The 17,968-nt window shown below is 37.8% G+C and overlaps 1 protein-coding gene across 1 annotated transcript; it reads right to left on the reverse strand.

The window, feature by feature from the left end:
• On the reverse strand, positions 1 to 17,494 carry LOC149385867 (putative LRR receptor-like serine/threonine-protein kinase At1g05700). Its single transcript, XM_089626431.1, has 20 exons — positions 17,218 to 17,494; positions 16,940 to 17,150; positions 16,653 to 16,827; positions 7,593 to 7,685; positions 7,420 to 7,521; positions 6,874 to 7,345; positions 4,892 to 4,920; positions 4,725 to 4,794; positions 4,055 to 4,598; positions 3,337 to 3,812; positions 3,122 to 3,260; positions 2,948 to 3,019; positions 2,788 to 2,859; positions 2,610 to 2,690; positions 1,721 to 1,881; positions 1,427 to 1,632; positions 1,113 to 1,239; positions 938 to 997; positions 658 to 847; positions 1 to 504 (listed from the first exon to the last, which is right to left on the reverse strand). The coding sequence occupies exons 1-20, from the start codon at positions 17,492 to 17,494 to the stop codon at positions 102 to 104; spliced, it is 3,960 nt and encodes a 1,319-aa protein (XP_089482557.1). The 3' UTR covers positions 1 to 101.
• Positions 17,495 to 17,968: the final 474 nt, after the last annotated feature.

Consider the following 17,968-nt stretch of genomic DNA (forward strand, 5'->3'; position numbering starts at 1 on the left):
AATTGTGGTCCCAAATAAATAAAATTCTAACAAGAAACCGACACCTCTCAAAATTAAAGATTAAGAGAATTAATCTTCTAGAGTTAAGATTGACCTACTCTCTATCTTGCCACCGGATTACTGTCAGTTTCCAAGTACATAGATATCGCTTCTGTATTCGAGACACCCACAGTCCTTCGAGCTTGTTCAACTCCCAAACAGTCGTTCAGTTCACTCACTACCTCATTCATGTTTGGCCTATTATCACCCGAAGGAGATAAACACGCCAACGCGATTTCAACCGCTTTCCAAACTGAGTTGATATTAAAATCCCCAGCCAGTCTTGGATCAACAATGCTCTCAATGTCTCCATTGTTTACGATGGCAGTGACCCAATTACTGATGTGAGTCTTGTCATTGCTTGAGCTACTAATAAACGCAGGTCTATTTGTGATAATTTGTAACAAAACTACCCCGTAGCTATAAACGTCACTTTTCTCATTCAACCTATTTGTTGAGTAGTACCTGCATCAAATTATACAATTTAACCAAATATGTCACAGACTACCAGCGAAACAAAAATATAATTACTCTCCAAGCTTTAATTAAATTTATTAAAAGTAGATCAATATATATTTTTTCTCTTTTTCTGTACAGGTAACTAAAAGCAGAACATACTCAGGATCGAGGTAACCAGGCGTGCCAGCAACAATGGTGGAGACATGTGTACCACCATCAGTCGGGAAAACTTTGGAGAGCCCAAAATCGGCGAGTTTTGCGTGAAAATTCTCAGTCAACAAAATATTTGAGGGCTTAACATCTCGGTGCACTATTGGAGGCTTGCAACCCTTATGCAAGTACTCCAATCCTATCATGTGGAATGTGAAGTAAAAGAAAAAATTACTTACTCGATTAATCGAACGAAACTTCACATGTTGAATTTTATAAGTTGCCTAACCTTGTGCCGCATCAATTGCTATTCGTAGTCTTCTTTCCCAGCTAAAACTTGTTGTACCACCTACGAACATAACGGTAAAACACTAATTTTCCCAGAAACTATAATTCAGTTGTCTCTAGTCACTAAATCATAAGTACCAAGAAGAAAGAAAAAAAAAATTGATTTGAAACTAAACCTGAGATACGAGTATCTAGATTTCCGTTGGGCATATATTCATAAATTAGACCCTTATGTGTCCCGTGGCTACAATACCCAACAAGGCTTGTTAAGTTTCTGTGGTGGACTCTAGCAAGAAGCTTGACCTGTAGTTGAAGGTTACATAACATATACAACATATAGACAGAAGGTTACATAACATATATAACATATAGACAGAAGGTTACATAACATATATAACATATAGATAGGGAAGAATAATGCCAAAACATAACATATATACTCAAAAATTTATTGTCACTGAAATAGAAGGTGAAGACAAGAGAATCCTGCCTCTGCTTGGAATTCATGAAACCCTTGAGTCGATGAAGAAGAAAGCATCTTCACAGCCACCGGAGTTGCACTGTCCATTAAACCATAGTAAACTGTTCCAAACCCGCCTTTCCCAAGGATTCTCTCAAAGTTGTTTGTCATTCTTTTTACGTTTGGATATGAAAATTGCCTGTTTTCGAATTCGACATCATTCACCGTGTTTACGCCTACCCAATTAACAAAGAGATATGTTGGATTTTTTTTTTATATCATTGAAAGAAGATATTATAAAATTTAATATAATAGTTTAAGTACCTCGATTATGTTTCTTTCTGAGCAAGAAGAAAATAACTGCCACTATCGCGAACAAGAAGAGTAATCCGGCTAGTGATGCTACTATCGGGATCACAATGTTTTTTTTCGTTTTAATCGGGCACGAAGATGAGCCGCATGAACTTTGATCATTTTCATCAAACCTAAAGGATTGTCAAATTATAAAAACGGGTGTACATCTTTATGAGTTTTATATGGTTACAATCTAGGCTTAAATAAAATACCGATGTTCACCAATTTTCAATATCCAGGATATGCGCGGGTGAACTTATTCCGTTAGTTGTAGAAAAACTATCCAAGGTAAAAAAAAATGGAGAGCAAGGGAAATTAAGACAATACGCATGCGATACTACGAGAGAGAGTTAGGCATACAATATTCTTGATATTTGACTATCTAGGCTATAACTAAATTTACGACAAGCATTGTGTTATTTTAAACAGGTTTTTCAAAAATTGTTAGTTATGATAACCAGGGACGGAGCTGCCCTATGCCGAGAGTGGGCTTCAGCCCACACTAAAATTTCAATGTAATGTAATGTGGGCTTTATATTTTATTTCAAATAATTAAATACTAACCAAAAGCCCACACTCAAAAAATTTTGGATACTAATATTAGCCCACTACACTAATACGCCCACACTGACTTTGATCTCTGGCTCCGCCCCTGATGATAACTGCCTACTTTTTGTAAGTTCCGGGGAAAAAGCAAATTGAATGATATAGGGTTGCATTGGCCTCGTGGAATGGAGCCATTGTCGAATAATCAGCAACCGACATTTTTAATGCATGTCAATACACCAGGAATGAAAATCCGAGAAAACATGAATAAACTTATAGATCTCTTATAAGTCGATATATTGAGCAAAACCACCTTATTAAAAGCCTGCCATTGTTTGATCGTTCAATAAGCCTGGCCGGAAGAGACCCGGTAAAATGATTTCCTTTTAAGTTTCTGCCCGAATAATGAAATAAAAGAAAATACTCAATTAGTTTAAGGATTTATAAAAAAAAATAATAATAAACATAGTCAAACAAAAGTGGCTACGTACAGCAATTTTAAGCTTTCCAACGATGCCAAAAACTCAGGCACCGATCCAGTCAAGCTATTGTCTGATAAGTCCCTAAACAGGTAATATATGTATATTGAGGAATGTATACGTTTTTTGTATTTAGTTTTGAAGTAATCAGATTCAAATATAATAATCTTACAGTAATTCAATCACAGTGAGTTTGGAGAAATGTTCAGATATATTTCCGGTTAATCCACTGGATGACAAGTTCCTGTTTGGGATCGTCAATCAAAGTTAGGCCCCATTAGTATCATCATAAAGGGCTGGTTAATTATATGTATAATAAAAGAAAAATAAGGTTGGTTGAACATACAAAGATGTAATTCTAGGAATGTCAAAGGCATCGGAGCTACAATTAAGGCCTCTCCACAAGTATTCAGTGGGAACACAAGGATCTCCAATCCAATTTTTCTCCACCTTGTAAGTTGACTTTAGGCTAGCAATGGCATCAACTGATGAACACATTTTAGGCAGACAATATATCATTAACGAAATAAAACTGCAAAAGTGGATATCAGAGGCACTTACCATCGCCTTCATACGTTTCTGATTGGGAAAAGTCCAGATCCATGTAAATCTCAACAGCGTTGATGATCGGAGGGAGAGTAGAGTTTCGGAATCGCTCGATGGAAAAGCTGTATTTCAAGTTTCCGGTCAAGGCTTCTGTGTTGTATATTGTGCTCGACGACAAGTAGCGAGGCACGATCGGGCTGCCGTGAAAGAGCTCGTCGTTTACTTTGATAATCATAGCTCTGTAGTCATCTTTTCTGAGCTCGAGGAGCTCTGCAAAATACGCGTACATGTAATATCTCGCATTCACACTAGACACTTCTATATGGAACCCAATTGCTCCGTTGCTTTTGTTTCTAGGTATCGCCGCGGTCTGCATTACTACAACTGGCGGCGATTGGCTCTCTCTCTCCACCGTCAGATTCGTACTTAGTCCCGTCCACCATTCAGAATTTAAGATACCCCAGAACCGAGTATAGGGGTCGTCTGGGTACCTACGTAATCGAATCAACCATGGATATGAGTTCTGACATGCAAAAGATACTCTCACAGAAGGTGCGTCACCGCGCTGATAAATAACAATGCTTTATGACATAAGATAAGGTCTATAAGGAAACAACCCTTTGAGGGTTTTCCATCTTTGAAGTTGTATTAAATTGATTCAGATAAGGCCTTTGATCCAATTAATATAAGTTAAGAATCAATGTTAGCCAGTTAGTGGATCGATTTGACTGACCTGTACGTTAAGTTGTTCGTCGAACCTAGATTTTTACGGTCAAATCTGTACAGTGTGATAGAGCCGGCGAGTTCGTACATGTTGTTCGATAGCGGAATCAGCTCTATTGCTTGAATAAAAGGTGTCCCAGTTCCAGTGTTGATAAGGCATATATGGATGTAGTTCCGCCGAGGGGTGTGTATGATCTCGGTGCCTACTGGTCCAGCTGAGACCGACTTGAAGGACACTGTGTCCCAGAAATTGACTCCAAGGTGTAAATCAAACACTGGTGTTTCGCTTAGGTTGTCGTAGTTTCCGTACAGAAAAGACGTCTTGATCAAGTATTTAGTGCCATTCTCTACGTTTATTTTGTAACAGTTTCGCGTTCCTTCGGGGAAGCTTCTTAGGTGTGTCATTTGCTGTTGATAATTGATTGCATATTCCGGCAACACGGTTTTGCTCACGCCACTGCTGATGAATGGAGCGTCTGATATGTAATTAAGTTCGGTAGATTTCTCTGTATAGCTAGAACCAGCTGGTAGACCACAATCTAGACTAATGAAGCCTGTGTTTGTCACAAATGAAATGGTTAATGTATAAAAAGATTGTAATAGTAACAATAATAATAATAATACCTATACACACATCTACAAAACAAACGACTAAGATTAAGATAGGTAATATATATCACCTGATTGGTCTGGGTTTTGTGCCTTTGCAAAGTATAGAAGAACAATAATTACAACCAATATGAAGATGAACTGATGTTTTGGCAACTCCGCCGTTAACGTCATTTGATACTTAGAGGAGAAAACGGCTAACTATGAATTTATCTTTTGTATGTGATGATACATATACCTTTGGAGAAGTGTTAAGTGCGGAATACCCTGATCTTTGATCAGTATAAAATGGAATATAAGGGCTATTGGAATTAATTAACTCCTTCAATAATGTAGAGATGCACATGATCATGAAATTATTGTCACAATACAATGACCTGGCTATCAGAGACAGAAGTTAACCTACTCATTTTTTAATCAAAATTCTACCATAAAAAGCTATTCCACAAATTTAGGGAAATAAACTTGGCATCAAGAGTGCATGCTAGAACGAATATGTTTTCTCTTGTCTGTAGTCAGATAGTACAGCTTATAACATTGCCCATGTGAGCGTCTAGTTCATCAAATAAACTAGTTTGGTCAAAATTATCGCTGTATTCATTCGATATAAGTTCAAAGGAATTGCAATGGCATAGACATGAATATCAAATTTAATATAGAGAGAGAATAGGTATAGTTATATAAAAAAAAAAATTGGCTACTTAAGCCACCTAAACTATAAGAATTGTAAATTAGCCAACCTTTAGTAAATACTTTGTAAATAGCCAACTTGCATACGTGGCAGCCTATTAACTACGTTTTTTTTATATGTTTGATTGGATTAAATAAGTCTTTTATTAATCTGTTAATAAGTTAACTTGGTTATTTACAAGAAATTAACGTGTGGGTTATATCTCAATTCAGTGTGGCTATATAACTTAATAACCCAAAAAAATATGTAGATATTAGCTTAAGCAGGTATTGATATTTGAATTTGAATCCATATTAGTAGATTATTTGAAAAATATAGATATATTAGCATGTCTATTTGCAATGGCATAGACATGTTTATATATCACCATAAATATATTGTTGCGTAAATGGTAATGAAATTGTAGCTAATTAAGTAGCCATAACGAACTGTTAAAATTGTATATTGACCAACGTTTGGTCAATAATTTAACTAACCAATTATTAATAGATCTAAAGTGACGTGTATACCCTAGTATTCAAAATCTCTCCTTTTTATTTTCAATTTATAATTAGAAATGAAACGTACAATATAAAGTTTCAGCATTATAATCATGCAAAAATTTAGGAATTTTAGACCCTTCAAACGCAACCCTCATTCAATTCACACTAAAAAGAATCTTACCAAAAAAAAAAGCTTGAATCTTGAAAACCTCTGACCTTTGAGAGAGAGAGAGAGAGAGAGAGAGAGAGAGAGAGAGAGAGAGACACTAGTACAATTGATAGCATCAGGTGCGACAAAAGTCGCACCTGAAAGCATAAATGTCGCACCTGAAAGTATCATCAGGTGCGACTTTAGATGCGACATAGTCGCATCTGAAAGTGCGCACCTGATGATATTAGGTGCGACTAGTCGCACCTGAAAGTCATCACTATCAGGTGCGACATTTTAGGTGCGACAAGTCGCACCAAACGTCGCACCTAAATATCCCTCAAAATAAGAAATTAAAGCGTGAATTATAGTATCAGATGCGACTAGTCGCATCTGATACTTTCGCGGGAAGAGTATCAGATGCGACTAGTCGCATCCGATAGTAATTCCCCGCGAAATATTTGGCGGGTGGTAGTACAATCCGATGCGACTAGTCGCATCCGATACTCTTCCCGCGGAAGTATCAGATGCGACTAGTCGCATCTGATTGTCTGTAGTTATTTTTTTTAAAATGCTGATTCTATTAGAATCAGCCATTTAAATATATAAAAATTAAAATTTAAAAAATTAATTAAATAATTTTTTTTGTTATATTAAATAAATAATTTGAATAATATTAATTAGAATAAGTATATAAATAATAATATTAAATTCATAAAATTTGATAATTTACATTCAATAAATTAAAAAAATTACAATTTATTCTTTTTGTTTCCCTTTTTCATTCGAAGTCTGCCAATTCTGGAATGCACGGCCTCCTCTTCCGCCAGATCTTGCTCGTGCGCCTTGACGGCCTGATGCGCTGCCGCTCGAACGATGTCGCTGAAATTCTACCGAACCTGGCGTCTGATCAACATTTGGCATGGAATCGGATGGCGGCGTCTGAACATTCGGCATTGAAGCGGATGCCGGCGTCTGAACATTCGGCATTGAAGCTGATGGCGGCGTCGTGGCAGGGTGCATCATCGCGGGGGATGTCTGCATGGGAGACGGATGCTGCTGTGTGTAGGCAAAGAACTGTCGCTGAAACGCCTCCATCTGAGCTTGTTGTGCGGCCAACGCTGCTTGTAGCTCGCTAATCACTGGATCTGGAACGCGCGTCGATGAAGAACCTGAGGACGAGCTGTCGTCCTGAGCCTGAGCCAAGAGATACGAGGATCTCGGGATCGAGGGACCTATCCCGACATACCAATCTCGACGTTGCCCGAGAACAGTATCCATCGCAAACTGCTCCGCCTGGTCTATGTCAAACATTTGGCCTGACTCCGCTGCTTGTCGCTGCATATCCTCGACTTGAGTCATAATTCGCGCCTTCAAACATATGTTAAAAAAATTATTAAGATTATCGAAACTTGATTATTAAGTAATTAACACAAGTAACTTACAAATGCTTGTTGCGCCCAAGCTGTCGTCCAATTGCCTTGATCGTCTTGATGTTTTTTCTCCCACGTGTTTAACGCCGAGGCCAAAGTCCCATCTTCCCTACTCTGCAGTTCTTATGAAAATATGAGTAATGTATTTATTGCAAAAAAAAATTACAAAATTAGAATAAACTTACGTTCAAATGTCGATGAGCCAAAAAAGAAATCGACCCTTGTGTGGACTTCGTTTTCTTGTTCTTGGAATTGTCTCTGTTGCGAGTAGACTTTATCTGCACATATTAAATTGCGTTATAATTCGATTTCATAGAAGATAACATAATTTTTAGAATTATACATTACCTTCCAATCGTCAGTTGCGAACTCCTCTATCACCTTCTCCCAATCGTCTTTTTGATATCCTTTTGGGATTTCTTTCTTGGCGACATTCATTTGCCCACAACATATTCCTAAGAAAGTCCCTGATAATCTAGACTTTTGGTTGCGCCTCATACGCTTTGCATCGCGAATGATAGTCTGGTCAATCTGATGACGATAGCAATCCGCCGAAAGCAGCTCATCGGTCTCATCATCCTTGTACACGAAAGTGTACTCGGAATGAAGTGCGCTCAGAATATTGCCCAACATCTGGGGCGTCACTTCGTTCCAATCACGAAGTGTGACCGGGATATGGACTTTCACCAAAGCGCCGACGCGGTTGTTGAATACTACTACCTTTTTTATTGTTTTTCTTACGTCCTGGTAGAAAGTTTGGTTGATTGGGTCGTACCTAACAACTTTCGCACCGGGTACCCCATGCGCTGCTTTTGCCGAAGTAGACCCGGTTGTTGGTCCCCTTGTTTTCTTAGGACCTTGGGAACCCGGTGTCTCTAGCGGAGACTCATCTCCACCTGCTCCTGAACGGTGTAGCGGAGACTCATCTCCACCTGCTCCACCTGCATCTGACATCCTGTAAGATGTGAACAATATTAGTAAATAAATATTAGTTTTCTGTTTAAAAAAAACGTGGACGGCACCACGGATTTTATTATTAACAAACCTCACATATGGCGGAGGAAAACCGTGGTTACATTATATAGTAAATAAAACCTCGCCTTATCTGTGTCGTAGTTCTTCTTTTCTAAGCTGAGCAAGGTTCCGAGAAGATTCTCGCACACGTTCTTCTCTATGTGCATGAAGTCCATGTTATGCTTCAACTCCAAATCTGACCAGTACGGCAACTCGTAAAAGATGCTTTTCTTGGCCCAATTTAGTTCGCACTCGGCTCGCTTTCGTTTTCTGCCCACAGAGCCAGCATGTTTGCCAGTTGTCGTGCAAGAGACACTAGCCAACTGAGCGAGTATGTCTTGCGGAGTCAACTTCTCGGGTTTACTGCGTTTCTCGTGGCGATCCTTGTAGTGATCGGTGCTTTTTCTCAATCGGTGACGCATACGCAAGAATCGACGATGGTCGTAGTAGACGATCCTGTTTCTGACTTTCAAAGACGGCGTGTCAAGGTTGCACGTCGGGCAAGCGAGATACCCTTGGCCACTCCATCCCGATAAATAGGATCGAGCTGGAAAATCGTTAATCGTCCAAAGTAGCGCGGCACGCAATCGAAACACTTCATCGTTGGCGCCATCTCGAACGCGGAATCCGGTCTCCCACAGTTCTTTCAACTCTTCGACAATTGGCTGCAAAAACACGTCCATGTCCTTTCCTGGTGAGTGAGGCCCCGGGATCAAAAGCGTCAGCATCAAGTACTCTTTCTTCATGCATAACCAAGGCGGCAAGTTGTACGCAGTTAGTACCACAGGCCACATGCTGTACGATAAACTCATTTCTCCGAACGGATTGAATCCATCCGCAGCTAGTCCAAGCCGCACGTTTCGAGGCTCTGCAGCAAAGCCTGGGTATCTCTCGTCCAGGTTTTTCCACGTCGTACCATCCGCAGGATGTCGTAGAACACCTACTTCCCTGACGCGATCTCTTTCGTGCCACTGCATCAAAAGCGACGTGTGTCGAGACGCGTACAACCGCTTCAATCGATCTTTCAGGGGAAAATATCGCAAAATCTTTTGCGGTATCATTTTCCCAGTTGGCTTCCATCTGCTCTCGTTGCATACTGGGCACACGTCGACTTCCGCGAGTTCTTTTCGAAATAGGACACAATCGTTAATACACGCATCGATCATCTCGTATCCCATGCCAAAACGCTTCAGCTTCGCCTTTGCCTCGTAATGCTTCTCCGGAATTCGATTACCAGCTGGATGAGACTTCTTCAAGAGCTGCAAGAGTTCTGTAAACGACTTGTTCGTCCAATGGTTCGTGACTTTGAGGTGCATCAACGAAACCAAGAACGACAAAGAAGAAAACTCTTTGCATCCAGGGTACAATTCTGCTTCCAACTCGGCGAAGAGGTCTTCCACTTGCTCCTCTGCACGCACCTCGCTCTGGGTCGGCTCCGTAGCATCGTCGAAATCCTCGTGATCCCTGATATCCTCCACAGCACCGTGCAATCCTCCTATTCCTCTCTGATCTGTTCCTCCTATGGAATCTTCTTCATGAGGAAGGACGGCACGCTCGAGCTCGCCGTGATGATACCATTTTGTGTAGCCTGGGGTAAACCCCTTGTTCAGCAAATGGTTCCTGACAACCCCGATGTCGTGCCATCTCACGTTGTTACAAGGTTTGCAAGGACACCGATATTTGCCATTTTCGTTAGGGAATCTTCTTGCAGCGCGAATAAACTCGTTAACACCGGTTTTGTACTGCAATGTCACCCGATTATTCTCCGTGATCCAATCTCTACTTGGATTGGACATTTCGCTGAATGAGAGCGAGAAATGAAAGTTTGGAAGAGTTATTGATAAAGGACGACGGAGAACACAATGAAAGAGAGATTATGAATTCTATGTTAATTATTTTGAGCTCGGATTGAATAAGTTGGGAGTTTTTAAACTAATTCATTCGAAACTCTACCGAAATTTCGGCAGAGTTTCCCCTATTATACTGACAAACCAAAAACCTGCAAAATTATTTAAAAACGTACACAAACCATCCAGAACTATCCTATAAATTATCTCAGCCCTAAACCGAACCTCCGTGGTTCGATCACAACATTTATAAATGAAAAATCGAAATAAACAAAATATCACAAACTATCAAAACATGTCACAAACTATTTTTCTTATTTAAACTTACAATTTCATTTCATGTTAAATCAAATGAAACTAATCACAAATTCATTAACTTCATTTTAACTTAAACTTCATTTTATACTAAACATGTCACAAAACATCAAAACATGTCACAAAACACAAATAAAACTTAGATTTAACCTAAAGTAATCAAATTATTAAACATGTGACATTATCAATTACATTTACTAATCAATTTCAAAGTAGCATGTTACAATTACAATTTTAATTTCATTAAATAATTTTAAACTAAACAACCTATTCATGTAATTATTAGACTAATTACAATTCCTAATTGATAAATTACAATAAATCAAAACTAATTAAAACAAAACAAATTTAAACTAAACACTAACCTATACTATATCACAAACTATGTCAAAAAACACTAACCTATACTATATCAAATTAATACTAATTAAGCTACACATATATATACAAATTAATTCCTAACACATAAACTTAATCTAATTAAAATTACAACATATACAATATACAATATATATTTACACATATACAAATTAATTCCTAACACATAAACTTAATCTAATTAATTCTTAACAACATATACAAATTACAATATATATTTACACATATACAATATACAATAAACAATAAATTAAATCTATACAATATATATTTACATATAATATATAAACTAATATATAATACCTAAACAGAAAAAAAATATACTAACCTGGAGGCTGTGAGCGCACGGTGAGGCAGAGAGAGAGCGAGGCAGAGAGCGAGCGAGGCAGAGAGGCAGAGAGGGGTTGAGCGAGGCGGAGAAGACGGTGGAGCGCGGCGGAGCTACATCGGCGCAGTGCGTCGGAGGCAGCGGCCGGGGCCGGGGCTGAGCGCACGACTAATTGAGAGAGAGAGAGAGCGAGGCAGAGAGAGAGTTTAAACATTGAGAGAGAGAGAGAACGAGGCAGAGAGGGAGCGAGGCAGAGAGAATCGTACCTGACGGCGGAGCGCGTCGGTGAGTCGGTGAGAGCGTTCCTGACGGCGGAGCGCGTCGGAGTGCGGCGGAGGTGGTGCGCGCGGCTTGGTGGAGGAGCTGCTGGCCGAGCGCAACCGAGAAGGAGAAGAGAGAGAGAGAAGCGGCGGCGGAGCACGGCGGAGGGTGTGGAGCGCGCGCGGCTGAGTTACAGAGGCCGGAGAGAGGTTTTTTTTTTTAAAATGGGCGGCGTCAACTGGTGACGCAAGTGAGGCAGAGAGAGAGAAGCGGCGGAGGTGGTGGACAGGGCGGAGCGCGGCGGAGGTGGCAGAGAGAGAGAGAGGTTTTTTTTCTGTTTGGAGCGGCGGTTTCGAAATGAGGAAGACGAAGTGCAGGCGATTTTGTTTTATAGAAAAACCTAACTTTCAGGTGCGACTAGTCGCACCTGAAAGACTTATCAGGTGCGACTAGTCGCACCTAATAATAACAAAAATTCCAGAATGCCACGTCAATCTCGAATGAAATAATGAGGGGGGAGAGTTGGCCCGCTTAAAATTTTGAAACTATCAGGTGCGACTCTGTCGCACCGGATAGTTTTTGAAACTATCAGGTGCGACTGGTCGCACCTGATACTCAAAAGCAAACAACAAATTTAGCGAAATTTTTATCACTTCGGGTTGACAATCCGGTGCGACAAGTCGCACCCGAAATCCATTTAGATGCGACTTTTAGGTGCGACTAGTCGCACCTGATAGTCATGCGCATCAGAAAACCAAATTTGTAGTAGTGAGAGAGAGAGAGAGAGAGAGAGAGAGAGAGAGAGAGAGAGAGAGAGAGAGTATTTAGGTATAGATAAATTATTTTCATTTAATTTATTTTTGACAAAGAATTCGGGGAAAAAAATAAGGGTAATTATGTCTTATTACATCAAAGATTGGCTAATTATCAGATATTACTAAAACGTTGGCTATTCCACAATTTTAAGTTTTAAAAAGACTAGTAGGTTAGAGCACCCTTAATTAAAAGTATGGAAACGATTTAATAGTTAGCGGCTTTTTTTCATTTAAAAATCAATTCGTATAACCAATAAATAAGGTTATAATTGGTACAAAATATTTAAAATTACGTGTCAAGTCTTAAAAATGGCTAGTCAATGAAAAATATTGAAATTTTGGTTAGAATGCTAAGGGCCTGTTTGGTAGTTCACCCAAACTGTTTTTGTTTTCTGTTTTTGTTTTCATATAGTTGTAGTCTAAAATTTTTTTGCAGTTATTTTCAAATAACTGTTTGGTAAGGATTTCAAATTTTTTTTTTATTCAGTTTTTTGTAATTGTAGTGTAATAATTCACATAAGAATTAGGCGTCGAGATATATACTAATTGAAAGTCTTTGCTGCAAATATAATGGTCGTACCTTTAGTAATAATGATTGTTCACAAGTTCATCGGAAAACACCGTTTGTCTTTGTAGTCAATACAACAAATATCAAATTTTGATACCTAATGTTGACTAAAAATAGTGAAAACTCATATGTTCGACGAGAGGATCACGACCAATTAATAGTTTGTAAAATGGAGTTTCGATTGTTTAAAGTTTGTCATAATTGTAAAACTTAAGTTTTCCAGGGAACGAAAACAATTTCGATAATCAAAAGTGAGGAAAATGAAATGATGTTGATATGAGAGAATGAAATGGCAAAATGATATATTAAAAAAAAAAAGAAAAAAAAAAGTTAAAAAAGTTGAGTGAAAAAATTAGAAAACACCTAAAAACAGTTTTATGATTTTCTTAATTAAAACAGAAAACAGTTTGAAAACTTTTTGAGTTGTATTCTGATAATCATCAAACAAACAATCAATTCAGCTTTTTCAAAAAATTGTTCAAATTAAAAAAGTCAAAAACAGTTTTCAAATAAAGAAACAAACAGGGCTTAAATGTTTCAATTTGTTTAGTTAGTTTAATTTTTCTGTCAATATATAATGAAATTTTCTTGAGTTTATAATAATAAAATAGTATTAAACTAATTTATTTTTATCTATATACTGTCGAAGGTAGTTCAATCCACAGATAATATATTCCTTTTCATTATCTTGCAGTCTAGGGTGTTGCTATCTAGCTAGATTTCTTCTTCTGCAAGTGTGCGAATTAATTAGCAAAAAATAATAGATATAAAACAGTAATTTGGGACCCCATGACTAACAACCTAGCATGATAAATCACACCCAACACTTTAGGTCTGGAGTTTTGACGTTGACATGTAAGTGTCAAAATCAGCCATGAGCTATGAGATGCTAAACATGGTTTGAATTTTGCAACGTCTTATATGCCGGGAAACGATAGATGCCAGCACATGCTTGCACATGATTTTTTTTTTTTTTTTTTAATATAAAGTCAACAGGTACTTTAAAGTGATATAGTCTATGCAGATTGTCCATAATTGACTGATTAACATTAATGAGTCTACAATAATTAACTTATTTTATTGGCACAATGTCTAATTAACATTGATGTATTTTACGTCGGATCACCTCGAATTGTTCAAGCAAAAATACATCATAACGCTTTAATAGAAAACTATATGCTACTATAGTCTATATCCCGTACAATACTCTTCATTGATGTTCGAACAATTAGTATGACAACAATTAATATTCCAATGTATTTTCCATTGTTTGAAATCAGAATTGTTTTAATATATTTCATTTATTCCACATATAACACAAAATATTTAATTTCAAAACAGATTTGTTGTGATAATATCTTAGATTTAAAGTAAAAAATAGAGGTATATATTTTCGTTAAGCTTAGATAAATTAGAATATTTTCGTTAAGCTTATCTAAATTTGATATAAAATAAAAAATAGGGCCTTCAGCCTTAGAATTTCAACATTTATAAGATTGTCAGGTCATCTTTTATGGTTGCTAGAAAAATCGAGAAGTTTCTAGCAGGTATAATTTTCTCATCCGTCTTATACATCACAAGAATCCCTATGAGTAGAAGATGAGATCACGAACTTCTCATACAATGACATCGTTTGGCATAGTTTTGTTTAAAAAAAAAAAGTTTTAGATTCAGTTTTTGGAAAAAACTGTTTTTTTTTTTAAACTGATAGGTGTTTGGTAAGCTGTTTATAAAACAGTTGTTGCTGGTAACAAAAGCTGATTTTGCGTTTGGTAAAATAAATATATTATAGTAAAAAGACTAAAATAGACATAAAATAAATATTTAACAATGCTATGGATAATCATGTGAGGATATTAAAGTAATTTTATATCAAATACAAAAACGTTTTTTCTAAAAGCTAAGATTCGTAGCTTTTGTGACTCATGTACAATTTTTAAAATCGTTTTTGAAATTTTTTCTAAAAACTGTTTTACCAAACAGTAAGATTGCAGTTTGGTTTTTGCTAACATAAAAAACAGATTTAAAAAAGCTGTGTCAAACACGCCCAATATATGCACCAAACTAGCGTACTAACTCGTTGTCCATAGTAAGACTGCAAAAGATAATCCCTCCTTGTAATACAGACGAATGTAAATATTTCCTGTATTTTTATGTGTATGCTTTATTGTGCTTTATTGTATGCAGTAAGTATAATCTCAAGAATATTTTTTGTTTCAGATATTTAGCTCGTGAGTTTAAAGTCTGTATTATGTATAGATCAAGGGGAATGTAAATATAGTTTTTTTTTTCTTTTCTCTACTCTGGTTTTACTCGCTGATAATATCAACTCGACCTCAATCATTGATTACGAGTGATAATGTTTTTGTCATTCATGATACAATAGTCTTTTCACTATTTCGTTAATTTTGTCTCATTGAATGGTTTATTACTTGCATGTTTGAGATTCGTTATAGTATGATTGGATGAGAAATATTAGTCATAAACATGAAATGTATATATAGCTTCATCCAAGGAAGTCAAAATATGACTTCCTCGATATGATCAATATAAGAGGACTCATATTAGATTAACTTCGCGGACATTTTGTTTACCTTGCTCTGAGTCGTCAATAGGGCTTATACATGAAGTGGACGGAGAGTTTGGGTTATAAGATGAACTCTAAAGAACTTATTATCAGCTCAATTCATGGATCCATGCTCCATGAGGTGTCTTTACAAAGCAAGCTTAGTAGTCTTAACACAGATTACTTATAAAGTATCGATCGGCTAGGTCAATAATCAATAATAATTTCGTATTCTTTTTTATACTTTACAAGCACATAATGTACTGTAGATAAATGAATTCATATTCAAGGGAATATATATTAAAGGGCTCGGTGAAAACTATTTCAATAGATGATCGAGGTGGATTTGTTAATATTAACAAATTGGTATTGATATAAAAAAAATATATATATACAATAAATCCAAGGATCAATTTATCATTGATTATCGTGGACTCGAAAACAATAGCTATCGCTCTATGCCTTAAGCCAAATCTCCATGCCATCAATGTGATCGCTCACGATATACGAAGGCTACGTGAACCAAGTTTTGATTTTACTGTTCAACTTTCCCTTGAACTTGTAAATATGTTGTTCATGGCGCTAAGCTTTGATTTCGGTGTTCAGTTTGCCCTTTGAACTTGTAACTCTTGTTGTTCATGGTTTGTTTTGCGGAGTTCCGTCCATGGTTTTGCCCTGGTTATGTAAGAATGTCTTTTACTCTCTGTTGTGTAAGGTCTGGTCATTTCTCTAAAATAATCAATTATTAATAGCTATTAAGTTTAAACTGATTTAATTACAGATGACTTACAATAGAAAAAGGGTATTATGGTTTTAAACAAAACAAAGAGAATTTGAACAGATTCTCTGTCTCTCCTTTAGAACTACAACTTGAGCTCTATTAGTGCCGAATTTCTAAATTAAAAACTCACAAATTTGCCACCAAAACAGCCCAGTATCTCATAGAAAAAATGGCGGCATAAAGACCCAATATTTTCGGGTTCTCCCACTTAAGTACTCAATGTTTAAAAGTGGCGGCTAAAGTTCCCAACTTCACTAAACTCTCCCTCCGTTGCAACCCAGGTCGTTAAAATGGATGTCAATTAAAATGGACGGCCAAGATCTATTACAGTATAATAGAAGAAATAACCCAAATTCAAATCCAAATTCTAACCCAAACCCACTCGACGTTACGGAACGCGAATCCCAAATTCGAACCCAAACCCCAACCCACTCGACGTGACGGAACGCGACGGAGATGGCTGACCAAGCCGAAGATGGTGACCTTCGCGAAGACGAGTATGCCGATGACGGGGAAGATGAAGAAATAACGCCTCCACAACAATGGCCTAAATCAATAAATTACCAGTAAGTAACTAATAAAAATATTATAAAAAAAAAATGAAACTTGGTATTTGTCAGGACGAGAGAAGAAGCAGCTGAGTTGTTTAGGCCACCAACTGCTCTTGCTCTATGTACAGTTGTTCCACCCACGGTGGAAGCACTTCGTGAACACTTCCTCTGTTCATCTGATTATACTGATTCAGATGGTGATAGTTTTGCTGATGCTTCTCCGCCGGAGCAGGCGCGTCTTTCACAAGCGAATTCACCCACGACACGTCCGGTTCCTCCGATAAAATCCTCGGAGCCCCGGCATTGTTATTGCCGTTGCCTCGGAAGCCGAAAGAGGCCGACTTTCTGAGCTTACTCAGCTCGTCTCCTTGCACCGCCCAATCCACCTTCCACTCCGGCGAAGAGCTCTAGTCGGAGAACATCGACGGCGATGACATCATCGCCGAGTTCGCCGCCGCCGTGAACCCCAGGTTGTTCATGTGGTTGTGGGCCCCACGGTCCACGAAGCTCTGGCTGCGCTGCTTGAACGCGGCGGCGTGTGAGCTCATCAGAGCGCTGGCGGACGGGGACGAGCTCCGTATCGGCGGCGAAGACGAGAGCCTCGTCGCCGCCGACGGATAGCTCGACCGGAGCTGGCTCCGGATTTAGGGATTTAGCTTCCATTTGCTTGTTTTATTTGTATAGCCGAATTCTTTTGTTATTATTTTTGTATCAGTTGCACAAGATTTAACCACGTGTATTTGACATCCATTTTAACGACCTGGGTTGCAACGGAGGGAGAGTTTAGTGAAGTTGGAAACTTTAGCCGCCACTTTTAAAAATTGAGTACTTAAATGAGAGAACCCAAAAACATTGGATCTTTATGCCGCCATTTTTTCTATCTCATATACACAGAGAAGTTTAGAAGAGGATAACATACAAGTTTTCCTCCAGTTATTTTCGAGGCCTCTCTCTCTCTCTCTCCCCCGACATATAACTTAGAAAAAAAATTAAAACTAATTTAAGTGCAAGTTTTAAGTATTAACAAATGTGGTTTAGTTTTTATTTTGAATTTTAAAGTGATAAAATTTGAATGCATTTTCTACTAGTTTCTTTCGTAAAATCAAATTTTGAAAGAACTCTGCACGGATACATAAA

The sequence above is a fragment of the Urtica dioica genome, chromosome 9 (genome assembly GCF_054948205.1).
Source record: "Urtica dioica subsp. dioica isolate 48M chromosome 9, U.dioica_male_clone48M_v1_H2, whole genome shotgun sequence".
NCBI classification, from domain to species: domain Eukaryota; kingdom Viridiplantae; phylum Streptophyta; class Magnoliopsida; order Rosales; family Urticaceae; genus Urtica; species Urtica dioica.